A 26,074-nucleotide genomic window follows, 5' to 3' on the forward strand; every position below is an offset into this window, starting at 1 on the left:
TCATTATTCCTTGTCCCAACAACTTGTCTCTTGATTTACTGGCCTGTTACACAGCAAGCAATATAAGCTTGGACTCAATTAACAGCAGATTTTGGAGGGACTGACACTTCTGGACCAGTTCTCAGTGTGGGTGCTAAGTGTGGGAGTTAAGCTACAGTGTCCCAACTCCCTGATGAGGGAGCCCCAGGGTTAGCTGACTGAAGGTGAAGCTGCTGCTGCAGGCCAGGGGCACCTCCTGCCAGGAGAGGGTCTGGGGCACCTTCTCCATCTTTGAGTACACTTCTGGAACCAAGTACACTTGAAAGGGAAAGTGAAGTCACTCAGTCGTGTCCAGCTCTTTGCGACCCCATGAAATGGAGCCTACCAGGCTCCTCTGTTCCTGGGATTTTTCAGGCAAGAATACCAGAGTGGGTTGCCATTTCCTTCTCCAGGGGATCTTCCCAACCCAGGGATCGAACTCTGGTCTCCCGCATTGCAAGCAGACACTTTACCATCTGAGCCACTGAGACACACTCAATAATACATCCAGCCGCCCAGTTTGGCACCACCCGAGACGTTAAACCAGTCGCCACCTCCTGTGAGTCCAGGAGGCTGAGAGCCGGGCTCACCTCCACTGTGGGCACTCAGTCTGTGCCTGTCTCTGGTGACACCAGCCCAGCCCACACGTCCCCCTCCTCCCTCTCCCCGTAAGACCCCTACAGGTTCTTCTCCCTGTGTGGCTGTCACCCTCTTCTCTGGGGCTAGTCCACAAAATCCCCGCCTTGGGCCCAGCAGCAGAATCAGAGAAATAGGATAAAACAAACCCCAAAGTAAAGCTGATCACCTCACACCTGTGAGGACACGGCTACTCCTGCAGCCCCTCTGGTTCCTCCAGTTTCCAGTTCAGCCAGCCTCAACTGTTTCTGCACAGAACTCATGCCACTGCTTGGCTCCTCAGTGTAGATTCTCCCTCCATAATCAAGTATCTACCAGCATTGCCTCTGAAATGTACTTTTAAAGCTTTCTTCTGTCTTCCCTCCAACAAAAAGTGAAAAGTTATTTTTCCTGGGAACATATACCAGATGACAAACATTCCCAGAAAATGAACGTAGAGAATTCTAGCAACAACTTCTGGTTTCCCTAAAACTGACTCGTGTTCAAATATTTTAGACAAAGTAGCATCTAACAGATAAACACTCTCACTATCCCCATTGCAAGTAGTTTTTGATTCCTTAAAATTATACTTCTGTGCTAGAAATTGAAAGAAACGTTAAAATCAGCTACATTATAAATGGACTACAGCTGAACAGGGAATTAGGGCCCCAGCACATAACTTCTAAGACTATCACCCAGCTCTCTGCTCACTGAAGCAGAAGGCAATTAAGACTCAGAATTAAATCCAGACCCATAATGAAGAATTGCCTCCTTGGCCCAGAACAAGGCTGGGTGCTGCACCAAACGCTACTCCCCCTCCTCAGAATTCTGACTTGACAGATGGAACCATCAGAAGATGTTATTAACCTTTACGGTACCTGACGCCAAGCAATTAGGGCTCAGCATTTTTAGTTTCCTTGAAAATAATCTTAGTTTGGGCTGCTATAACAAGTACCATGGACCAAGTGGCTTATAAACAACATAAATTATTTCTCACAATTAACAACAGTGTAAGACCAAGACTAGGCCAGTGTGGCTGGGTTCTGATGAGAGCCCTCTTCTGGGTTTCAGACTACAGACTTCCTGCCGAAGCAAGCAGAAGAACCCTCTGGGATTTGGGGGGTTTGTTTTTATACCACGAATCTCATTCATGAGGGTTCCAGCCCATTACCCAATCATCTCTTAAAGGCCCCACTTCACTTCTTAATACTATCACATTAGAGGGTTAGGATTTCAACATATGAATGTTGGAGATACAAACATTCAGCCCACAGCGAAGCACTATCCACCCATCATCAAGTGTTTTTAAGTGTGTGCACTGTCAGTCTGGGGAGCAGACGCAATATCCAAGTCAGGCACGTGCCACCTCCAATCAGAATGTGAGAGAGGGGAGAGAGGCAGTGTACACAGGGATGGAAAGAAGCCCATCTCAAAAGCAACCCATCCTCTGCAGTTAACAGTACAGTCCCAGGGCAGTTTCCTGGCTCTGATAATGCACTCCAGTTACGTAACAAGTTATCCTTGGGGAAAGCTGAGATGGGTACACAGGGACTCTCTATTATTTTTGCAACTTCTTGTGACTCTAAAATTACTTCAAAATAAAACATTAAAAAAAAATGCTTTAAAGCTGCCAATCAGAGGTCATTTTTTAAGAGACTAATGGACTGAGGCAAATCAAGACTTAAGTAAACCCTTTCTAATTGCTCTACCCCTAGCTTTTCACCATTTCAGTATGCTTTATTCTAAAGTTTATGTTCTTTCTTAGGGATTTTATGTTCTTCATTAAGGTTTTTTTAAGATTGTTATCCTGACATACAGTTTCCAGGATTGGAAACAGAATGGAAAACATGATCTTGTGTTTATACAAAATCTTGCTTGAAGTTTGGCAGTCCCTCAAAAAGTTAAACACAGAATTACCATATGACCCAGCAATTCCACTCCTAGCTATACACTCAAGATTATTGAAAACATATGTCCATACAAAAATGTGTACATAAATGTTCACAGCAGCATTAGTCATAATTGTCCCAAAGTGAAAACAGCCCCAAATATTCATCAACTAAAATGTGGTATATCTATACATATACAGTGGAACATTATTTGGCCATAAAAAGGAATGAAGTCCTGATACATGCTGCAGCATCAATGAATCTTGAAAATATTTTGCTTAAGTGAAAGAAGCCAGACATAAAAGACCACATATTATGTGATTTAAATGAAATGAAAAGTAAGCAAAACCCCAGAGATTGAAAACAGATTAGTGGTTGTCAGGGGGCTGAGTGCATGTGGTGGGGAGGGAGAGAATAAGGAGTATTAAAGGCTACAGGGTTTTCTATTTGTAGTGATGAGAACGTCCTGGATTCATATAGTGGTGATGCTGTACCACTTTGCAAATACACTACAAACCACTGAATCGTATACTTTAAAATGGTAAATTATACAGTATGCAAGTTATCTCTCAATTAAGAAACAAAATAAAAATTTTAAAATTCTACTTAAAAAAAGGGAAAATTGTTCTTTTTCTTCCAGGCTTATTCTGGAATAATAACCTTGCCTAGGTGAAGTGCCTCACATATAGCGCTGAAGCCTGTCCTTGACTAGTCTGGCATAAAGCTAATAAAGTGCTACACATTTCACTCAACAAACACCTATCATGAGGTCTGGGGGAGCTGGGCAAAGGAGACACAAAAGCATTTCTGAAAATACACAATGGAGAAATCAATCACTGCATACCTGAATGCCTTCCCCAGAGTCAGAGGGGCATTACCTTGAAATAAGTATGCACCTGGTAACCTGAAAATGTTGCTAATTACAACACACTATTCTTCTCTTCCCCCAAACAACTAAATGTGGTATATCTATACATATACAGTGGAACATTTTTTGGCCATAAAAAGGAATGAAGTCCTAATACATGCTACAGCATCAATGAATCTTGAAAATGTTTTGCTTTTGGGGTTTGCCTGTATTTCTCTTTATTAATACTGAAATTTTCAAAATTTTAAGAGGCATCATTGGCATCACATGTTTCTATATTTGAGAAAGAAACGTGTTCATGAGATTCTAGGCCTCTAGGAATTCAGATTTTCATCAGGTCTCCTCCTCACTTTTCACTAATTTTCTTCTCCAATTCTCTATCTTCATCTCTATAGGCTGCAATGGGCTCTCCATTATTGCACCTTCTGTAGGACCAGAGCTGCACACAGTCCTCACATCATGATATTGTATAAACACAGAATCAGGGATTTTTATTTTCAATATTGGAAACTGAATCACAATGCTTAGTGAGAGATGTAACTATACCAAACAAGACTGCTTTCTTTCTTTAACTGAGTGTATGTTGAGCTTCGTGCATAAATAAGCATTGCACATAAACTGAATGTTATGAGGACTTTGCACAAGGAGGATCCCCTTATTCAAGTCATTTCTTTGGGGGCTGCTTCAAAAGCTAATTGATAACTCAAACCAAACAACAGTCTCTCTGCCTTAGAGCCACACCTTAATTCTCATTTTAAAAACTGGAATTGAAACTGCGAAATCTTTGGCTTTGTGTGACCTCCAGCTTCTCCCTAAACTAAATCTACCCTCAAGAATAAGGATTCACCCCCATGAAGAATATTTCTTGGAGAAAGCAGCACAGGCTCAGAGCAATTCTTGATGAGGAGTTCCCAAAATAAAAACGTCCCTCAATGATGACCCTCAAACTCTTTTAGAGGTGTTAATTTTGGTCTTTGTTTTCAAAAACTTACTGAAAACGGTACACAGTAATATATACATCATAAACATATGAACAATACGAATACATGAATAAAGACAGAAAACCTAGCAAAAATGAAAACAGTGTTAAAGCGGATGATTTTTCAAGGCTTTTCTTGAAGTGCCTGTTACACAGTTTTTAAGATAAAAAGGAAAATACACCACTTATGTTAGCCAATAACCATTTTTATCATACGTTGTGCTCTGATAACTTACTAATCTACAAGGATGCCTATGTCCCCTTCTAGGTCAGAGCCCTTGACCTTGAGTCTGAATCAAAGATTAACGTGAGGAGAGGCGTTCGTCTTTCCCCAGAGGACACCATCAAACATCTGCCCACTCGGCTTCCTCTTTTCTACCCACTCGCACAGTTCTGTAAGGGCTCCCTTCTCTCTCTCAGCTCGGAACCTCACTAAAGGTTCCGAGTGTCCCTTCCAGGCAGATGACTTGTAAGAAGAGTATGTTGAGCTAACCCCAGCACTAAGCCCTGGGCTGTGCAGCAGTTCACACTGCTCTATGTCCAGCAGGGCCACTGACACCTTCTTTTGTTTCTTATTTCCAAGACAAGTCAGTAGGTGAAATGAGACATTCTCAAACACACAGTGACTCAGAGTCCTTTCTAACAACTGGAAGAAGCGTGACTGAATGCTTATGATGTGCAGGGCCACACTAGATTGTTTCTGAGATATGAGAATCTCTATCCAAATAGAGATGTGGCTGTCTCCAAAATCTGCATCTTTGGCCATGACTCTCTGAAAACAGTAATTTAAAGTTCTTACAGTGTATTTAAACAGAAAGTCTCATTTAAGCCTCTGAATAGGGCTATGAGGAATGAAGGTGACAAAGACCCTGAGATGCTAAGGAGTGGGGCCACTTGCCCAGGGCCCCGAGCTAGAAACAGAGCCAGAACCCAAGCCTGGACAGCCAACCAGATCCCTCATCTTCCCACAGCCCCAGCCACCCCGAAGTCTCAACGAACCATCTGGAAATGGTTATTGCGAGTGGCTTCCTAGACAATGAGAAAGGACAAGAGGCTAAAAGTCAACGGGATTCGGGGGGAAAAGGCTGCCTTCTCTCAACAAGTGATACTTTCTAATTTGGCCATGTTCACATCCTCCCTTGATATCACAAGGGACCTCATGTGTGGAATATGAGGCGAGAAAAGTGGTGAGCTGTGCAACCACAAGACCCAACGCTGAACGAGGCTTGCTGCTCTGCCTGCGAGCCCTTGAGCACACAGCTCCTCGGGTGTAAAATTATGTCTGCTACCTTTGGGTAGGTCAAGTAATTAGCACATAGTATGTGTGCAAACTGTTAGTCCCCTTATGCCACCATCAACTCCAAGGCAGAGGTTCCAAGGTCATAAAGAAAAAAATACCTCTACTCTGCAAGTCTGTCACTTCAGAATGCCACTGATTCAAATTTGCTGACAGGAAAAAATACTTTCTCCCGGAGGTAGCACGTTCCCTTAGAAACTTGCATGGACTAAGGAGTAAATATACCAGCATCCTCCCATCGAAAATAAGAACATTACTCATAACAATCAAGATGTGGAAACAACTGAAGAGCCCATCCATGGGTGGATGGATAAACAACTGCGTCTACACAGCCAATGGAAGACTATTCAGCTTGAAAATGGAGGAAATAGATACGTGCCACCTCATGGATGAAGCTGGAGGGTGTTATACTAAATGAAATGCTCCAGTCACAAACAGACAAATGTATTGGAGTCCACTTGTATGAGGTATGTGGAGTAGTCAAATTCACAACACAGAAAGTAGAATGGTGGCTACCAGGGACTGGGGGGCAGTGAGGAGGGGGAGAGGGACTGAGGGGTTAGCATTTAATGGGTTCAGAGTTTCAGTCTGGGATAAGAAAAAAGTTCTGGAAATGGACAGTGGTGATGGTTAGACAACACGGGGAGTACAATTAATGGCACTGACCTACACACTTAGAAATGGTTAAAATGGCAAATTTTATATTACACATATTTCACAATTTTTAAAATAGCAAAGATACTCTTATTATCCCAAAGGCCTTGGCCCTCCCTTCCCGGGGTCTCGGCCATGCCTCCCATCGCCCTCCCCTGCCAGGCTTCTCTTCCCACCATCCTGAACTGGCCCACCCCAGGGCACTCACCGGGCCTCAGGGTCACCGTGACCTCCTGTGGTGTCAGCTGGATGACATCGGACCCCGCTGGGCTGGAGCCCTTGCTGCTGAGCGGCAGGCTCCGCAGAACCTGGGTGCTGCTGGCCGGGCTCTCGAACTCGACACCACAGCCATTCCTGATCAGGTTCGCCTTCAAGTCACACCGGGAGGTGACCGACCGCAGGCTGCCGAAGTCCTGGAGGCACGGAAACAGGGGAAGAGGGCAGGGGGCAGTCAGGATGGCTCCAGAGCACCTCAGGCTGTGGATTCATCATCACCCCTCGACCATGGACCCCCTATGGTCCATTTCCCAAAAGTGGACAAGATGGTCACCCCCACCCCAAATGCCTCACGGAGTATTACGAGAATTAAATAATGAACTGGCGTGCTGGACACGGAGGCATTTTGTAAGTTGTAAACACACACAGTAAAATATTTGGCCGCACTGTTATTTTAATGGTCAAAATGCTTCTTTAAAAAAATGTGCCTGTCTACCTGATAAGCAGAAGAAAACAACTGATATGGTCAAAAGTTGCATAACTAAAAATTTTGAAAGATACAAGTGGCCGAGTAGCCGTCACTCAGACAATATCCCAAGGCCAGTAGGTGCCCAGTAGGGCCTCTGCAAGAGTCAAGACCAGGAAGTCAAGGAGACTTTGAAGTATTTTTAAGTAAGTGAAACCAGATGTGTTGTTCTGAGCTTCTGTGATTTTGTTTGTAACTGTTTTTTTTTTTTTTTTTTTAATTTTGTATATTGAACTCTTGACATAACAGGAGATCTTGCCTGTCAACAACCTCAGGGACGCCACAATAAATATACATATAAATGTCTCCAAAAACACTTGTGGAACAAGCTGAGAAAAATGATTATTCTAGAAATTACAAGAGTCCAAAGCTGGGTTCTGTACAGTCAAGCTAGTCTCTGATAAAGCAATTCTGATGAAGCAGTTTAAAAAAACAAACAAACAAAAAATCACAGCAATAGGGGAAAGGAGAGGTACCGTCCTAAGGGCCTTACAGGTATGGATCTGCTGTCCTAAGCTGTGGGAAGCAGAGGTTGAATTACTGAATAGCTGTCCAGAGCTGAAAGGGCTCAGGGGCTGCTCAGAGCTTACTTGGCTAAGGAATTTCTGAACTTCTTGCCAGCACACTGGGCCTTGCTGCCAGCTCCTCGAATCCTAAGGAACTGGTTGTCCTCCACCCAGTTCTGATTGTCAAAGTGCACATGTCTTGAGCAGACCCGTGCACATCCCCACCACCAGGCTGGCGAGGAAAGCATCTTCGGTCTCCCCAGAGTGATGAGTACCCCAACACCCCTCCCCTTGGCCTGGTACAGCCTGCGTTCTGGAACAGACAATGTCACAGAATCAAACTGCTTCACCCTAAGTGGGAAGCAGCTGCATGATTCCTCATCCACAGCCTCAGCCATTTACGTCAGCAAGATCATCCTGTGATGCATGGACACCAGCACCAGCAATGAACTTCGTCCGAGCTGCCCAGTCAATCTGCTCAAAGGCTGCTTTTGCTAGACACTACCAGTCCCCGAGGGAGGACAAATACAGAGCCACCTGCTGCTCCCCTGCTGGGTTCATCAGGAGACTTCCAGGTCCAGGACACACTTCCCAGACCTGAAGAACTGACGGGCAGCCACAGACAGCCCATTACAGCCTTGTTTGTGTAGCTGGCTTTCCTGACTGCTCGGGGCTTCTTTATTTTCCAGGTTGTTAGGAGCAAAGCCCTCTTCATTCCCTTCATTGGTAACAGCTTTATTTCTCCTTAATGACATTCTTCAAGGTTGTGGCAAACCTTCACTCCAATGCACAAGGCCTCCTTGAAGTTTGCTGCGCCAGCAGGAAAGACCACAAACTCCTGGAGTCGGCCAGCACAAGCACCACCACTGACCACATAAAAACTGCCACTTGCAGGATGACTTTACAAGCGCCAAACGCGTCAGCAACGTGACAGTACAGGGGGCCCCGCTCAGCAGCTCCAGCTTCACGGGCAGCACTGGACAGCCTACCACGACACGCATACCAAACCCAGACCTCGCCTCGGGGCCATCAAATCTACCATGTCTGTCAACCGTCTCCTGTTTCAGAGTTTGGTTTTCTTGCTATTTGGGGCAGTCCCAGTGGCTTCTCTCCTGTGCTTGACATCCTTTGAAGATACCTTTATCTATAGAATCAAGTCCTGTCATTATTCCAGACCTTTAGGGCCTCAATGACACCTGCTGAGGCACCTCTGGGCATGCAGGTCTGGAGAACCCTTTGAGGATAACGTGGCTTTCTTGAAGTCTATCACGGATGCCCACAATAGCTGAAGTTCTCTCTGGCATGGAATCTGAAGATAGCCATGCCTGATTTCTAGCATAGGCTCCTGCTGCCCAAGAAAGGGACAGACAGCACTGCAGACCCAGCAGCGAGTGACAAACCCTCCACAAGCTTCTGCTCTCTTCCCCTGAGATCCTCACTCGATATTTTAATTTTGAATAAGGGCAGATGCACATTAAAAGAGAAGAAACCAAAATCACAAAGACCAGGGCATATGTTATGAGAGTTATGATCTTGCCAGGTGGCACAAATGTTATAAAGACAATGTCTCAATACCTCCATTCCTAAGCTTTAAATTCAATGAATGCAGATGCCCCAAATTATAAACTCTTGAAGGAAAGGAGGACTCATGGTTAAAAAATCCTCCTCACATGAGTGACATCCTGAAGTCTGATGTGCCAAGAGCCTCTGCCAGGTGTCAGAACAAAGCAATTTCCAGGGAGACGGGACCTCGGATGCATCACCTGGTCCAGCCCCTCGCTTCTACAGATGACGAGTCTGAGGTCCACACACCTAAGTTCATGCCTATGTTCACCTGAGGAGTTTAAGTTTCTCCAGCCTCAGCTTTGTGAACACAAGCTCAGTGTTCCTTGCATCATCTGCCGCCCTTCTTGGTCAAGGTCACTGCTGAATTCCAGAGCAGGAAACTAACTCTGTGACCCCAGACTCCATCCCCCTGAATTTAGCTGCTCCAGGTGCCGAACTCTTCTGCCACCTATCAAACTTGGAGGATAACTATCCACTTGATGCAGAAAAACAGGCATGAGACTTCATCTCAACATGGAAAAATGGAAACTAGTTTCAGAATGGTCTCTCACGCTCAGCTGCTTGAGTTCATGTCCGAGTCTTTGCGACCCCATGGACTGTATAGCCTGCCAGGGTCTTCTGTCCATGGGATTCTCCAGGCAAGAATACTGGAGTGGGTGGCCATGCCCTCCTCCAGGGGATCTTCCCGACCTAGGGATTGAACCAGTGTCTCTTAAGTCTCCTGCACTGGCAGACGGGTTCTTTACCACTAGCGCCACAGCTCTGTGGTGGAAGAAGTTTCAGTTCATGAAGGAAGCATCTGTCCACACAGTCTCCAGAAACACTGTCTCCAACCCTCCAAAGGGCTCAGGGAAGGTAACTGTATGACAGGCAACCCACTAAGAGAAGCAACAGAAGGCACACTGGAACTCGAAATATCTTTCATGGCTTTTAGTCACTAAACGGTAATTACATAAGAAAGAAAAACATAAGAAGCAGGCGTACCAAACCTAGATGACTTTTACTTTGTTCTAACACTGGTGCTCAGAGTTGTTACAATCTGACCCTCTGCACTGCCTCTGTCACCTGTCACACGGAGGATATAATGAGGTCTACTGCTCACCTAAATAGTACTTAATTCTCATACATTTTGTTAATCAAAAAACTCCCTCCTGCAGCCAAGACCAGCGCTCAGCAGGCTTTCAGCGGTCGGGCACAGCGGCCAGGGCACTCAGCTTGTCCGCCTGCACCACTCCGGTCATCACATCCCCTGTGCGCCTCACTGCCTGCTGCGGAAAGCCAAAACTCAAAAAAGATGTGGGTGGTATTCAGGGTGAAAAGATGTGTTTTGGTTTGTTTCTGAAACAGCAGGGTGAAGAGCTGAGAAACTGCAGACCTGGGGAAAGAGGAACCCAAGCAGGAACAGGGCGGGGTCGGGGGGTACGGACCATGGGCAGACACCCTGATCCTGGTAAGAGGGGGAAGCAAATGCAAACTGGTGAACAGGGAGAGGGTCTGGCAGAGACTTGGGCAGGGGCAGGAAGTTGGGGCCCTCTGTGGCTGCGGCCCTGGCTCCACTGGAGCCCTCATGGATCTGGGGGAGGGGAGGGGAGGCCGAAGGTAAGTGATGACAAACTAAAATCCGTGCCCCGTCAGCACACCGCCGCGTGGCCCGGCTGCTGGGAGACGGGCGAGTCCCGTCAGGGCTGCTGCACTTAACGCGCTGGATGGCTGTTCATGGAGCATGCACAATGGGCTGAGACGCTTCCCTTTCACGACCACACCGAGATGTTCTCCACAGATCTGTGTTTCATTGTGAGCTGGAGCAGACACTCATGTGTTTCACACCTTCCCAGCTCAAAGGAGAATACAGGTCATGACCCCTCCGCTCTACTTTCCCCAGCACAGTAATCTCCCAGAAGATCCAGTCAGCTGGTCTTGTTTCCCAGCCTCTAATCTGTCTCCTTCCTCACGTTCCCGCCTCCAGTCCTACTGACCCCTTCATTCCTTCTCTCCATGTCCACCTCCAAGAGAAAGACTGGTCCCCGCAGCCCAGGTGCCCCAGCCTTCTCCCACGTCTGCCCCTATAGCCGCCATAGACGTGCCCCAGGCCTCCCTGTTCTTGTCCCGGTGGGATTCCGTCCAGGATCCACAGGGTGGCCTTGGCAGCCTGGGCCCTTCTCCCTCTGGCTGCATGGCAGTCTGAACTACTCCCAGCCACATCTCCTGAGGGTGTCTCACCTTCACACCCCAACAGCCTCCCGTCTCCCCACAGCCTCAGCACCATCGCCTAGCCTGCCTGTCTCCTTTCCAGCTCCCATAACCCTGCTTTCTGTCCTGGGGGAGCACCGCTGCTTCAGCCCCGCCCACTTCTCCCCAAACACTGTCCTCTGTCCAGTACGCTGGCCTCCCTGCTTCCGGCACAGGCTGCTGATCCACAAAGCCCCTTCCCCCTTTTTCCCGGTCACACAGCTACATGAAGTCTCCCAGCTCCCTATGCACTTAGGCTGAGTGCTGTGACTGGTTTTAGATGAGAAAATGTGAGTGGAAATCACGTGGGCTGCCCCGAGGCCTTGCCATAAAAGCACCCGTGCACATTCTTACACGCACACACCCCTTCACAGCCAGCTGGGTTGTGAAACTTACTCTCTTAGAGCAGAGGCAAATGTCTACTTCAGAAACGTGAAGGACAAAATAGAAAAATAGGTAATAAGCCACCGCAGTCTGTTGTATGTCTTAGGCCGTGCAGCACAAACAGCACTGGGAGAGTTCAAGCTGGTGGAGAACAGCCCCGGGCTCTGACAAAGGGCAAGGGACAGGGGTTGAGTTGTGTGATAAGGACCGGCAGTCTCCCTGCCCCATGCCACATCCTCAACTAGGGTAGGGGAGAGTCTGGAGACTCTGACCTTAGAGCCAGAGGGTAAGATCTGTAGCTACCAGAGAAAATGAAGCCACAGTTGAAAGATGAAGACAGGAGAGCCAGGTTAACAGGGCCAGCCAGGTTAACAGGGCCAGGCAAGCAGCAGAACCAGGCAGACAGAGTAGCATGAAGTGGGGGCGGGGAAGGGTGGCAAGGGCACTGGCTGACTCAAACGCCACACCTGTGGGAGAACAGAGCAATGGGAGGGGGACCTGGGAGATGGAATTAGGTTACAAGTTTGTTAAATGCAGAGTAAGGCATCCCCACCCCCACCCCAGGTAAACAAGAAAGCCATTGTAGGATCTGAAGCAGAAGTGCTCAATGGAATGTGTTTGGGGGTTAATCTTCGGTGGTATGCAGCCCGGAATCCACACTGGTTAGGGACCCAGCCCCCTACTGGGTACCAGCCCCTCCACATCATGTGCTCTCTGCAGATAACCTCACCTCTTTGATGATGTCCCAGGATTCATGATTATGGCACTCAGCCACACTCACCCTGTTAAGGGGCAGTCTAGAAAGCCCCAAACTCAGCTTTGAGACTACTCAGGCCCTGGAGAAAGTTCACCCCCAAAGGGGATGGGAAGCTGCATTCCCACGCAGGTATCACAGGAGGTTCATTACCCAAGACTAAGGCCATAAGCACAGACAGAGCCCAGTAAGCTACAGAGGGGACCCAGGTGTGGACCAGGACAATGATTTACTCCTGGAGATATCAGTCGGGATTTCTCTGGTGGTCCAGTGGTTGACTCCACGCTTCCAACGCAGGGGACATGGACTTGAACAGGCTGGGGAACTAAGATATGTTGTGCTTCTCAGCCAAAAATAAGAACATAAAAAAGTGTCATCAGATACGACCAGTATCAGGACATCAGACTTGGGGAAAGGAAGAGACCTAAAGTTGACAATCCAGCCCAACTTCCAGAAACCATGGCTCACATTCCACTAGAAAATATCTATAAGGTACAGGAGGCTCAGTTAATTAGCAGTTCCATCCACAAGCCCTCTCATGAATTGACCTTGTTTTGTACTTCCAGGGTGGGAGGGTGGGAATTGTCATCTTCATTTTACATACCAAGAAACAGTAAATTATGGTGAAACTGAGATTTCAACTTTGGTTTTCTAAACAAGGTGTCTTTTTAGCTGGCCTCTTTTATCAAATATGAATTCCTGACGGATTCTTGGCCAATTTTGAAGATGAGGAAGACACAGATTCTCGAGGAAATAATGATGTAATTGGAAACAGGCATGAAAACAAATGCACAGAGTAAGAGGTTACAAGTGCTATTGCTGGAGGACTAACTACAGGGAGACAGAAAGGTGGTCGGTCATGGGCTGTACATGCAGATGTGTAATAAACAGCCACCCAATGAAATCCTTCATCAATCTTACTGAGCAGCTATTAATACTATGAGCCAGGCACTACTCTGGGTATGGGAGGTTCAACAGTGAAGAAAACAGATAAAACCCCTGCCCTAAATTTCTGGTGGGGGAAGCTGACATTCTTATTGCAGATAGATGGATAGATGACGGAAACATGGTTGGGTGGACAGACAGATGTGTCTGGGGAAAACCATCAAAGTCTTCATGGAGTAGATGAGTCTTGAACTAATCTCTTAAAAACTGAAGACAAGGCATTGGTCAGGAGAAGGAGGGGAAATCTGGGAAGCTCTTTAGGAGAAACAGCAATGAGAAAACCATGAGGGTGTTCATCAGTCAGGGCTCTTTGGGGATCCTCGCTCGGGTCATCCCCTGGGGCTAAAGTGTTGACGGCAAGCAAGAGATGAAGGTAGGGAAGCAAGCAGGGGCCATGGAACTTGGATTTGTCATGCAGGTTGTAAGGAATCCGTGAAAGATTTTAAAGTTGATAACAAAACAGTACCATTAAGCCCCAAATACAATGAGGGGTTCATATGTTGGGAAGAGTCCTCTTTCAAAGTAGCTTGTTTAGTAATCTTACTCTTTACTAGGAAAAAAAAAAATCTAGAACAGTCACTTGGAAGAGGCAGTATAGGTTTAGAAACTGAATATTTCCTGATTAGCCAACCAAGCACTGATATTTGTATTGCTTTACGAGAGCAATATGCCTATCACCATCCCAAACTTACATCCCTTCCTACAGAGTCTAAAGAAACAGCAGCTATTCTTTTCAAGTAAAATCATTCCATAAAGGCCAATTCATAATATTCATCCTCAGATAAGCCACTGAACAATGACCGGCATCCGCCAACAGGCCAACCACCCAGGCATGTTTTATATCGTTAGGCAAAAGACTCACTTCACAAGCTCAGGTCTTTTACCACATAGCAGAAAACTGTACAAGAATCATAACTGGTTCCCCTACAAAAGGGAAAGAAGATCTTGTTTCCCTACAACAGGATTAACACCTAAAAATGCAGCTTTTCTTTTGTCTCCGCCCTGGGAGAAAGGAAGAGGCAGCTCACAGAACCTGCACACTCTTTTTCTGCCTGGATGCCGAGGTGAAGCCCACCCCTCCCCCACCCGCCCCTCAGAGCACTCCTCCCCTCCCCCACCTACGCACCTCTTTGAAGCACCAGGCACATTTTGGGTGGATTAGCAGGCATTCTTCACATGAGGTGGCACTTCCACTGGTGCATATGTTGAGACCTTCAAAGAAAGATGAAGATGCAGCCATTAGCTTCCAGCCATAACCTCCATTAATGGGCTTTTGAATGGGCGGGAGGAGGAGTCACTTTCGTCTCTAACAGGGGCCTCCCTGAAGCTGAAGGGTGCAGGCCCCTGTGCTGATCGCAGGCCTCTGCTCACTGGCAGAAACTAAACATTGTCGGTTTCTGAAGCACCCACCGCATGCACACTTGCGTCAGCAACTCCCATCACTTCCACTGTGCCTACAGGGGTCCCACTGCCTTCTTCCTGACACAGCAGGTCCTGGCTCATCAAGAACAAGGCCCCTCTATGCTCAGTCCAGACAAAATATCATAAATAGCACAAAAAGCAAATCAAAAAAAGAACTGATTGATCTTCTTCAGACATAAGAAAATCCTAAATCAGGTACTGTCGCACCAAATACATGGTGTACCGAAAGACAGCAGCAAAGTCCTTAAAGAAGAATGTGGCCGAGGAATACAATGCCAGCTTAAGATACAGGGTATCTATTAATTCAATATATCTACTAATAGATCAAGAAAATACATACCATCTGGGGAGATAATAAAAAGGTATTTGATCACATTAAAAAACCACCCATTCAAAGTCTATCCCTGATGTTCAAAAAAAGATCAGAAACGAAGACTAGAAGGAAACGTCCTTGTAAAAATTATTTACTCTCCACCCTCTGTCCCCATCCCATTAATCTGTGGAGGGGTCTCCTGAAGCAAACTCAAGTGTGGTATTCAGGTTAAATCCATTGTCCCCCTCCTCCCCCATCTCCTTTCTCCACTGTATGCCCCTCCCACTACCATCCCCAACAGCAAAGGCATCCTTGGTGAAATTTATCATCACTCAAGTCTTTTCCTTCTGGGACAGATTTCTTTTGACCAAGAGCAATACTTACTGGCTTCTCTCTAAACAGATGTAACTTTATTTGGTCCTCACAGCACTAACAGACCCACTGGTCTCTTCTGGTCATTGCTTAGAGGCTCACTGGATAAATGGGAAAAAGAAAAACCCAGGGGCACTAGCCCTAGGAAGAAGGGCTCAGATCATAAAGGGGAAAAACAGAGGCAATAAGATTAACAAGAGAGTGTGGAGGAGAAAATGGGGAGGTTGAGACTCTTCCCCAGCTTCGCCAAACAACATAACAATATTGGTTGTAAGACATCTTAAAACTATAACATTTCTCTAATTTGGTCATTTTAACTCCTTGATTCTTCTTTGTCACTAGCAGAAAAAAACCCACAGAAATCGGGTGACGCAGGAGGCTGCACTGAGTCACTGCATTGAGGCACTAGAGGGAAAACCATTTGGGATGAGAATGGCAGCTCATTCCCACTTTCAGGCAATGAAAGTGGAGAAACTGGCAGGAGCTGAGGGGCTGGGAAGAAAGAGAGGTGACTCTGGGAGCCCACAGAGGGCGAGAATGATGGCTTTCCCCAGCCAGAGACCCCAACGTGGAACCCTCGGCACTTCATCTCCACCAACTGCCACCCTGTTGGGACTCCACCTCATACCACCAGAGCTGGGGACCCCAGTGTCACTGCCAGGCCTGCAGTGGGACCTCCTGGGTACAACGTTGGACTCGGAATGCATTTTATAGGAGAAACAAAGCCAGGACCAATCACCCTGCATGCCTCACTTCAGGAGGAAGAGTCCTTCGCAGGTCCAAACATTCACCAAGAAGGTATCAGAATTCAGCCCACAGGGAAGTTGGGCTTGCCGTCCACCTGCTTACACTGACAACCTCCTTTCTCACTTTAAAATGAATCCACTCACTTGGAGACTTTCAAATAGGTACCTGAGCCTATTAGAAAAGAGAAATGATTGCAGGAAAAGTTTCAAACTGTCAGTTTCATTGTTTGGTTAAATCTCCTTAACTGCATCACTTTGCTGTACAGCAGAAATTAACATAACACTGTAAACCAACTATACTACAATTGAAAAAAAAATATTTCCCGGAATATTTAGCTTAAAGTTGACATTAAATAAATAGATATGGGAACTTCCTTGGCAGTCCAGTGGTTAAGAGTCCACCTGCCAATGCAGGGGACATGAGTTGGATCCAAGAGGATCCCACATGCTGTGCAGCAACTAAGCCCGTGAGCCACAACGACGACTGAGCCCAGGAGCCACAACTACTGACGTTGTGCACCCTAGAGCTCCTGCTCTGCAACGAGAAAAGCCACCACAATGAGAAGCCCTCGTGTGGCAATCGGAGAGTGGTCCCTGCTCTCTGTAACTAGAGAAAGTCTGTATGCAGCAACGAAGACCCAGCACAGCCAAAAATAAATAAACTTAGAAAAATAAACAGACGTGGACAACTAAAATTAAAAAAAAAAACAAAAAACTCCTCATCTAACAGAAACCTCTAGCTGTGCAGGGGACAGAATCAAACCTAGACTGAAAGTAACTTTTCTCCTGTTCTCCTCCACCTTATCAAATACACATTCAGGCTCTTGTGGCATGTCATCTGCTTTGACATAGAAAATAATTTCTATAAAGGATGCATAAAATCATCCCTATAAATCATTTCTATAAAATCATGGAAGTACAGAACCTTGGAGCTAGAAATGCTTTAGGATCAGCTCACTAAATCATCTCATTTTACAGCTGAAAACCTGAGAAAACAACAACAACTTGAAAAAAATAACAAGGAGCCCAGTCTTCCAGTAAGAGGTCAGAAGGGGAACCAGCACGCAAGTACCCATATGGGGTCTCTGTGCCACCCAGACACGGGCCATGTGACCAGTGAGTTCCAGGGTCCTCTGAAGGAGATGTTCAACAGGCCCTCAGTCAGAAAGGAATTTGAGGTTGGATGTCTCATTTACCTCTCTGCCCCAGCTCACATTAATTCACAAACACCACTTTCTAATTACCAGGGCCTCATCAGTGAGCTCTGGGACCTTGGATCAGAGACCTCAAGTTCAGAGCATTAAGGGCTCCTCTCCAACCCATATCACACTGGTCTCTGGTCTTCTGCTTTGTTAGCCTAAAAGACCTTGGACAAAATCCTGAAGAGGCTCCACAGGTGTGACAAGCATCCAGTATGAAAACATATTGAACAACTGTAAAATATCTGTCATACTCCATTCTTAGTCGTTTCTGTTACTTCTTACATATTCACATGCAATAGTGGTCTCACTGCACCGACAATGATTCCACTAAAATCAGGTTGCTATATTTTGTAATAACGAAATGGAAAGTAACCTTTAAAAACCGTATAAAAAATAATTTTAAAATATAAAAATAAAATTAGGTTGCTGTTGAGACAAATTCAAATTCAAGAAACCCTGCTCTACGCAAGTCCTAAATGCCAAGTACTGGACTAGGGGATGCTAGAGACACAGAGATGAATGACCCAGGCTGTGCTCCCTGGGAGCTCACAGCTGCCAGGGACAGGTCATGCCAGTCCCCCCAGGCACTCTGGGAACCAAAAGCATAGACCGTGTGCTGACATGTGCCCCAGTGCCAGTGCTACTCCTCTGGCATCTCCCCTCCCTCCACCTATTAATATTGCAGTGAGTTTGGATTTGGCCGGATGAGTCATTCGGCACCAACAGCACTCTGAAAGGAAGGAAGTAATGAATAAAACCTTAAACAGCTGCAGTTCACAAATGTCAGAGTGTTGTGTCTAGGTCATAGTAATAGGTGCTAGAGGCCCAGACAGTGGCCACAACTTTTCTTGGTTACTGTTTGCACGGTGACCACTCCCAGCTCAGTGTCAATTGCCTGCAGCCCTTAATGTCTCTGAAGCCAGGGGTTTACTGCAAACCATCATCTGAAAATACACTCTCCTTCCGAAACTCAATGACTCATCCCTCCCTGTTATCAGTCTTATCCAGGCCGATCTTTCCTTCAACATGCATGAAATGTTTCTCCTAATCCAACCCTCCTGCCTGCACCCTCCTCCAGCCCCACACAGCCCAAGCCAGGCCCTCCGCAGGTTTCTGTGGTCACCTCCTGGCTGGTCTCCCTCCATTCAGCCTCTCCAAACCTCTGTCTACCTACCCGACGTGGCCAAGGTCACTCAGCACCCACCGACGCACACCTCCAGCAGTTGGAATTTCCTGATCTAAAACACTCCATGGGATAATAGAGGTGAGTCCCAAGATGGAGCAGCCCTAATGGCAGGGAGAGAGGAGACACGACACTACTCACTGGGAATAGTGGGAAATACACAGCGAGCAAGTAGGGTGTGCACTCATCCTGGAAAGCACACAGACGAGAACAGACCCTGCCGTTAATGTCTGTGCAACCACCTTCAAGATACAACTGAGAAGCCAGCGAGAGAAACCCAATCCTGAATTACATTTTACTCATTGTTTTCAAGACAACAGAAAATAAAAACATCTCATCATTGTTGTTGGGGGGAAAAAATGGTAAGGCACTGGACTGCTTCTCCCCATCCATGCCCTGAACCACAGCCACTCATGTGTCACATGATAGACAAAGTCTTTCCAGTGCTGAATCTAGCAATTAAATAGTCATCGGTCTAAAGATGTTACCACAAAGTGTAAATACACCCTAGAAAGGATCTGTCTCATTCGTATCTTTACTGCCTTTCTGAACACCAGACATCTGCAGAACATTCAACAACATCACGTTTACAGACACGACTTGTTGTTTGAAAAACCTCAGTTCATATATAGGATACTATGCAGCTTTAAAAAAGAATGTGCATGCTCTCTGTTGCCTGCATGCTGGTATGATGCTCACTCTGAGATAGTTATCACCAAGTTAACATAAAAGGCAAGGTGCAGAACAGTGTGTTTAGTGCTGCCTTTCAATAAAACTGGGGGAGGGAGATTTGTAGTAAACATATAAAAAACACGATGGACCCATAAGAAACTGTCAGGGATGGTCTGAGCAGGGAAGCAGGTCCGGGTAATGTCCCAGACTAACCACCAACAAGAATGAAAGAGCAATCTCTCACCCTACACTGGATATGCTTTTAAAAAGTATGTGAAGCTATTACCTATTTAAAATTTATTTTTAAAAAGACAAATGACTACTTATATGATCTTCCTCTAAAAATTCATAACTCCAGTCTAATCATTAAAAAAAAACCAGACAAATCCCAGTGGAGGGACTATCTACAAAATACCTCCTCAAAAATGTCAAGGTCATTAAAAGATAGAAAAACTGTCACAACCAAGAAGAGCCTATGGAAACATGACAACTCAATGTAATACAGTGTCCTGCAAGGGCTCCTAGGACTGAAAAAGAACATCAGACTTAAACTAAGAAAATCTAAGTATGGCTTTAGTTAATAACAACTTATTGATGTGGTTCATGAATTGTAACAAATACGCCATATGAATGCAAGATGCAAACCACAGGCAAAGCTGGAATTGGGGCACATGAGAACTCCCAAACTAAAGTCTCAGTTTTCCCGTAAGTCTAAAACTGTTTTACATATTTAAAAAGTTGAGGGTTTTGTGGTTTGTTTTAAAGATCATTGAAATCATGGTGGGAGTGGGGAGGGGGGTAGGAATCAACCCAGTACCAATCATTCTGTCCATATCAGGGACCCAAAGGTAAGTGTTGTTTTTGCTGCTGTTTTGAGAGAGCCGGGCAATTCACCTTATAGCAGGTGAGGCAGAGCCCCTCCAACTTCCAGCCTCCTCTAAAAGAATATGCAATGAGAGGGAGGGAAGGAGGGGCCCACTCTGCTCCACCCAAGGGAGGCAGACCAGGCTTCACAGAAGACAGAACATTTGGGCTGGAGTCATGTGATAAGGAGAGGACGCCCTGGCATGAAAGACCCAAGAACTTGTTCTGTCACTTATTGGCTACATGACCTTGAACAAGTCACTTTTCCTGGCCTTAGCATCCCCCTGCAAACAATTCAGGGGTGATAAAAACAAGCTGTATCATAGGTGCCAGTTCAAAAAAATCTTGACAGACTCAAATGAGTTCTCTCGCATGCAACTGTTTCTTCCTAACAAGCTACATGCATAGTCTCTGACCTCAAAGCTAGTTGTAGAAGGTGGCAAGGAAGTGAGGATGGGCCACTCTGCCTCCAACACACACACACACACACACACACACACACACACACACACACACAGAGTACCAAAACTTGTGTCCATCCATTCATTCAACAAGTATTAGTCAGGCACTGTTCTAACCACAGATGAATACAAGGACAAATAAAACCAACAAAACTCCCTGCTTTCATGGACCTTATGTCCTGATTGGGGGTTGAATGCTCAGAGGAGAAGATGAACAATAAACCAGATAAGCAAGTACACTAGATGGTTGTAAGTGCTAAGGATAAAAATCAAGGAAGATAGGAAGAACGTGAGGCAGGAGGTTGCAGTTTGCCTGAGTAGGACGCGCTGAGAAAAGGCTGCGGAGGCCTGCTGTGCAGAGATCGGCAGGGCGAACATTCCAGGCAGAGGGAAGGCCTGTGATCCAGCCCTTAGAACAGTGATGGGACTGAAGTGGGGGAGGGGGAGCAGTGAGAGGCATTAGGTGGGGCGGGGGAGGGGGCGGTCAGGGGGTGTTCATGCAGAGCCTGGCAGGACCCTGGCAGGACTTCTGGAAGCCAGTGGAGGACTTTAGGTAGAGTAACACAATCTAAGTTGAGTTTTGACAGGATCATTCTGAGTAAGAGTTGAGTTTAACTCTACAAGAGACAAGCAACTGTTTCTGAAAAACTGGTGGGGGCGGGAACTAGCATCGACCACAGAGAAGGTGTCCCGGCCTTCCCTGGAAGCAAACTTTTCACCATGTGGCCCAGGAATCAAACCCAGCAATCAATAGAAGCAGCAGCCTCACAAACAAATGGGTGCCTATAAAGTGTTCCTTTACATTCATAAAGGCCATTAATCTCATTTCAGCTTGAAAGAAGAAACACACCACAGCCCTCAGTCCCAGTGTATTGAAAATACCTGCGATGCGACCCCACCGCCATTAACCCGGCTGCTCACTGCCACGTGAATGGGGTATTATCATCTAAGCACTAGGTAATCACCCCACATTACATTAAAACTTCAGAATATTTCCGTGAGCTGGCTGGAGAAGAAAAAGTAGTTACCAGGGTAGGCAGGCACAAAGGGCCTTTTGCCAACTACTTAGATATATTCATTCTCCGTTGCCTCAGTAGCTAAATAAGCATGGAGAACAAGCAGGAGAGGAATACTAATTAGAGCTAATTAGACCCTGCCCTCTTTTGCCTCAATCTCCTTTATTAAAAGTCCCCCTAATTCAAGGATGATGGCGCTAAAGTGTAAATACCTAGGGTAAACAGCAGCCGACCCACCAAGCCCCCTGGTTTGCATTTCTAAACCTTTGCCTGGTTACCTGAGAGCTGCAAACCCAAGGCCAAATTCCAACAGCCCCATCACAGACCACGGCAATCGTGGTGGTGGGGAAGTGCTGCCAACAGGAGTCCAGTAAATAGGATAAAGGGCTCGCCTAGGATTTAGAGCATTCTAATGTGCAGGGCATTCACTAAAAGAACATTTGATTTTTTTTTTCCTTTTAATAAACTATGATGGCAAACATGACTCCAGTTCTGCAGCCCAGTCAATGCCATACCCCTCCCTCCTTAGTAGAGAGTAAGGGCCTCCCCGAAGAGAAACCCTTCCTCAGGTCCTGTCTGCAGGTCTTTGCTAATAAGGAGAGCAGAGAACTCTGGGACGGGGGATTGTCAGCCTGCTGGGGACTTGTTTGAAGTGAGCCCCCTTAAATTAAAAGTCTGTTTCCTGCTGGATTAAACACACAGACGAAAGTGGTGCAAAGCAATAGACTGGTAACTTAACCACTGATCCAGGGACACCCAGGCAGGCAGGACCCTGCAGATCACTTTTTTCTCTTAGTGGGTAATGAAGGTTTTTCTGTCAAATTCTGTCCTAGTAGCAAAACACAAATTGGATAAAGTACCTGTAGTGCTTCAAGAAAAAGAGAAGACAAGGGAAGGAAGAGAAAAGAAAAGCTGTTTCAGACTTGCAGTGTGAAAGCTTTCAGTTGGCTCAGCAACACTGGCAAACTAGGAGAAGTCACACAGATATGTATCAGTCCCTGGTAACCTTGAGAAGCTCCAGGGCATTAAGAGGGAGGTGGCCAGGTCTGGAAGCCAGTGATGGGCTTGCTCTCTCACTGCTCTGCTGATCCATGGAGGGATGGCTGAGCTCTAAGGCAACTGCAGAAGAGACAGCACTGGAAATAAACCTCTGTGGGCTCAAAGCTTTTTTCCCTACCTAAATTGTGTCATGCAGGACAAAGGGCCCTAAACCAAAAAGTTATGAGGCCTATGGACAAGGAGAGTGGGCAAATCACTTCACTATCCTGGGCCAACCCCCAAAATGGAGATCATTAAGAAGAAATATATGAACTTTGAAAAGCAGAAATCACAATGCAAATGGAAAATAATGGATTGAAAGAATTATTCGCCACTGGAAGTATTTAAGTTTTTATCAGAACCAGGATGTCAACCTGTAAGGAAACTAAAAAAACATCTCCTTCAGCAGTTCCTAAACTTTTGTATTGCACAGATTATGATTTAAAAAGAAAACAAAAAGAGAAGGTAAAATTTATATAGGATTGCCGATTTTTTGGTTTGCTCAAAACGAAAAACCACCCTGTTATCACTGCTGAAGCTGCTGCTGCTAAGTCACTTCAGTCGTGTCCGACTCTGTGTGACCCCATAGACGGCAGCCCACCAGGCTCCCCCATCCCTGGGATTCTCCAGGCGAGAACACTGGAGTGGGTTGCCATTTCCTTCTCCAATGCATGAAAGTGAAAAGTGAAAGTGAAGACGCTCAGTCCTATCCCGTCCCTCAGCGACCCCATGGACTGCAGCCTTCCAGGCCCTTCCATCCATGGGATTTATCACTACAAATTATTTAAAAAAAAGTTTTCCTAAAAATAAAAAAGAATTTCGAATTAAAGGACAGTCCTTGTGAAGCAGGGGGCTGTTGGCAATAATATATTCCTGTGTATGACACAGGCTATATCCCTCTCTTTGCCCTTCCCTGGGGACCCATGAGCAATGGGCACTGGGTGCCAGATGGGTGTCTGGAAACCAGTGATCCACTCCAAGCTCTGGACTGATGAAAGAAACCTGTTACACTAATAAGTCTGAAATATCGCCTAAAAAAGTTTTTGTCTGTCTAGACCTCTCCTCTCTCTCAGACAGCAACCTTCACTGCCTTCATGTATATGAAACTCTGCAGGGGACCGTCCTCCCCTCCCTCTTGGCCAGACACAAGGTTCGGAACAGCAATCAAGAATTTTAGGCTTGAAAGTGAGCGGAGAACCTCAACACAATTATCTCCTACCGGAAAAGAGAAAGTCTGGAGCTTCCTGCTTTTAGAGGGGACGGGGTGGGGGTAGCTCCTTCTGCCTGGCAACCCCAGCGGCAACACAGCATCCTTCCTCAGCAGTCTCCCAACTCTGAAAACTTAAAGCAGGTAACTGAGGGTCCTCACACAGACGCCAGCCCAGAGCAGGATCGCGCGAGTGCAACTGCACATCCCCTGCTCCAGAATCCTTCAGAATCAGGGGGAGTACGCTGCACGGGGTGTTTGTAAACTCCGACATAAAGCCAGGCAGAAGGAAGTAGATCGCGAGATCCTAGGTGGGGTTTGGTCCCCAGGTGGGGCTGTGGTTTCGGACGCGGGTCTCCCCTCGGGTATGCGGGAGCTTGGGGGAGGAAGGGGTGTTTACATCTTTAAAGAAAGGCGGCTGGCCTAGGTGGGGTGAAACTATAGGATTCGCCAGGAGACCCTGGGCATCCACGCTTGCAAGAGTCTAGCCCTCGAAAGTAGCCGTGAACCCCACGCTTTGGCTCCGGGTCACGCGCCTCCAGTTACCCCGCGCTCCCCGCGATCGGGGCACCGGCTGCATCACCCGGCGCCTCCCAGCAGCCCGGCCGCCCCGGGCCGGCCACAAGGGCCGCTTTGTGCCGGGAGTTGCAGAGCCCGGATCCCGACGCGGGGCTGGCGGCGGCCCTCCCCGCGCACTGGGAGCGGGCGCTCGCGGGCTAGGTCAGCAGACGGGCAGGGCTGTTTACACAGGAAGGCTCCTCCTCGCCCGGGAGGGGACCAGGGGCCGACGACAGCCCAGCGGGGCTGCGGCGGGCCGCGCACGGGGTGGCGCACGCAGTCTGAAAGCCCCCTACCCGGTCGTTCCGGGCGGCTCGCCACCTGGGGGTGTCCCCGAGGACGCCTCCCACCTTCAAACAACTGCCCTGGCCCCTGCCCCTCCAAGACGCCGGCGGGCGGCTCGGGGGGCCACGAAGTTTCTTTCTGCACAGCGGACGGCGTAGCTTACCTGGGAGCCGGGGCACGAGCGCGCAAAGCCCGAGGAGGCAGGACAACAGGAGCGCGGGGGCCCGCGGCATGGTGGGGCGCCCGGCTCAGCGGCTGCGCGGGCGGCGGACTCCGCGGGGGCGTGCGGCCGGGGAGCGGGGGCGGAGGGCCGGGGGCCTCGGCCGGACGGGAGGCGGGGGCGGCTGCTCTGGCCCGCGCCCCGCCGCCACCATCCCTCCCGCAGCGCTCGCCGCCGAGTCCCGGGGCCGCCGCTGCGCCGGCTCGCCGGCCGGGACGCCCGGGGTGTCGCCGCTCGGGACGGCCCCGGCGGGCGGTCTGGTCAGAGGCGGGACAGCAGGCTCCGCGCTGCGGCCGCGACTCTGGCTCCGGGACGCGTCCCGGGCGGAGGCTCCCCCGCGCGCCGGCAAACTCTTGCCAGTCGCCTCCACCCCTTCCCTTCCTTTCCTCGCTCCGGCCCGCCGGGCTCCACTTTCCTCCTCTCCTCACTCCTCCCCTTCTCTCCCCTTCCCGGCCCCCGCCCGGCTGCCACACGGTCCGCTGACGGCAAGGCGGGGCGGGCCGAGCTCCGCCCCTCGCGGGGACCGGCCCGAAACGGGAGGCCGGGGGCATCCAGGTGGAAGTCGCTTCCGGCGCACCTGGAGGCCGGAATGGGGGTCTAAATCCCGGGGTGGGGTCTGCCGGGCTTTCCTAGCAGCATGGACCTGCGGGAAGGCGGCAGGGCACGCTCCATCCGAGAGCAGAGATTACTTGGGATTGCTGAATTTAAGGGGGCGGGGGGAATCGTGCAGCGGCAGTCTGGTCTACCTTCCCAAAGCAGCGCTCGCCCGAGAGACGAAGGCACCGTGCGTGTTAACGCGAGGAGAGTCGCTCCATGGGGAACGTGGGGCGTGGAAGCACACCTGAAACACACTGTCCTCTCTTTAAAGTTTTGCCCCTTACGCGGATTTGAGATTGGTCGATATGTCGCTATTATGCGTTTTTCTTATCTCGATACGCTGGCGGTTTCCATAAAGCGAAACAAATTAAAAACAGATGCTCAACCTTTCACCTTATTGTTTATATCTGAGAGCTGGTTCTAAAATTGACTGTAAGGGATGGGGTGGGGAGCTTCTAACAGCATGTGTAAA

The 26,074-nt window shown here is 47.8% G+C and overlaps 1 protein-coding gene across 2 annotated transcripts in view; it reads right to left on the minus strand.

Moving 5' to 3' along the window:
* Window positions 1-25,381, minus strand: part of ITGB5 (integrin subunit beta 5) — a 116,295-nt gene extending 90,914 nt beyond the window's left edge. For both annotated transcript variants that reach the window (XM_027536450.1, XM_027536455.1), the window contains exons 1-3: window positions 24,949-25,381; window positions 14,573-14,658; window positions 6,529-6,733 (exon numbers count right to left, since the gene is read on the minus strand). In XM_027536450.1, coding sequence (XP_027392251.1) covers window positions 6,529-6,733; window positions 14,573-14,658; window positions 24,949-25,018 — 361 coding nt within the window. In that variant the 5' untranslated portion in view covers window positions 25,019-25,381. The remainder of the gene's footprint in view (window positions 1-6,528; window positions 6,734-14,572; window positions 14,659-24,948) is intronic.
* Between the last annotated feature and the right edge of the window lie 693 nt (window positions 25,382-26,074).

The sequence above is a fragment of the Bos indicus x Bos taurus genome, chromosome 1 (genome assembly GCF_003369695.1).
Source record: "Bos indicus x Bos taurus breed Angus x Brahman F1 hybrid chromosome 1, Bos_hybrid_MaternalHap_v2.0, whole genome shotgun sequence".
Taxonomy (NCBI): Eukaryota; Metazoa; Chordata; class Mammalia; order Artiodactyla; family Bovidae; genus Bos; species Bos indicus x Bos taurus.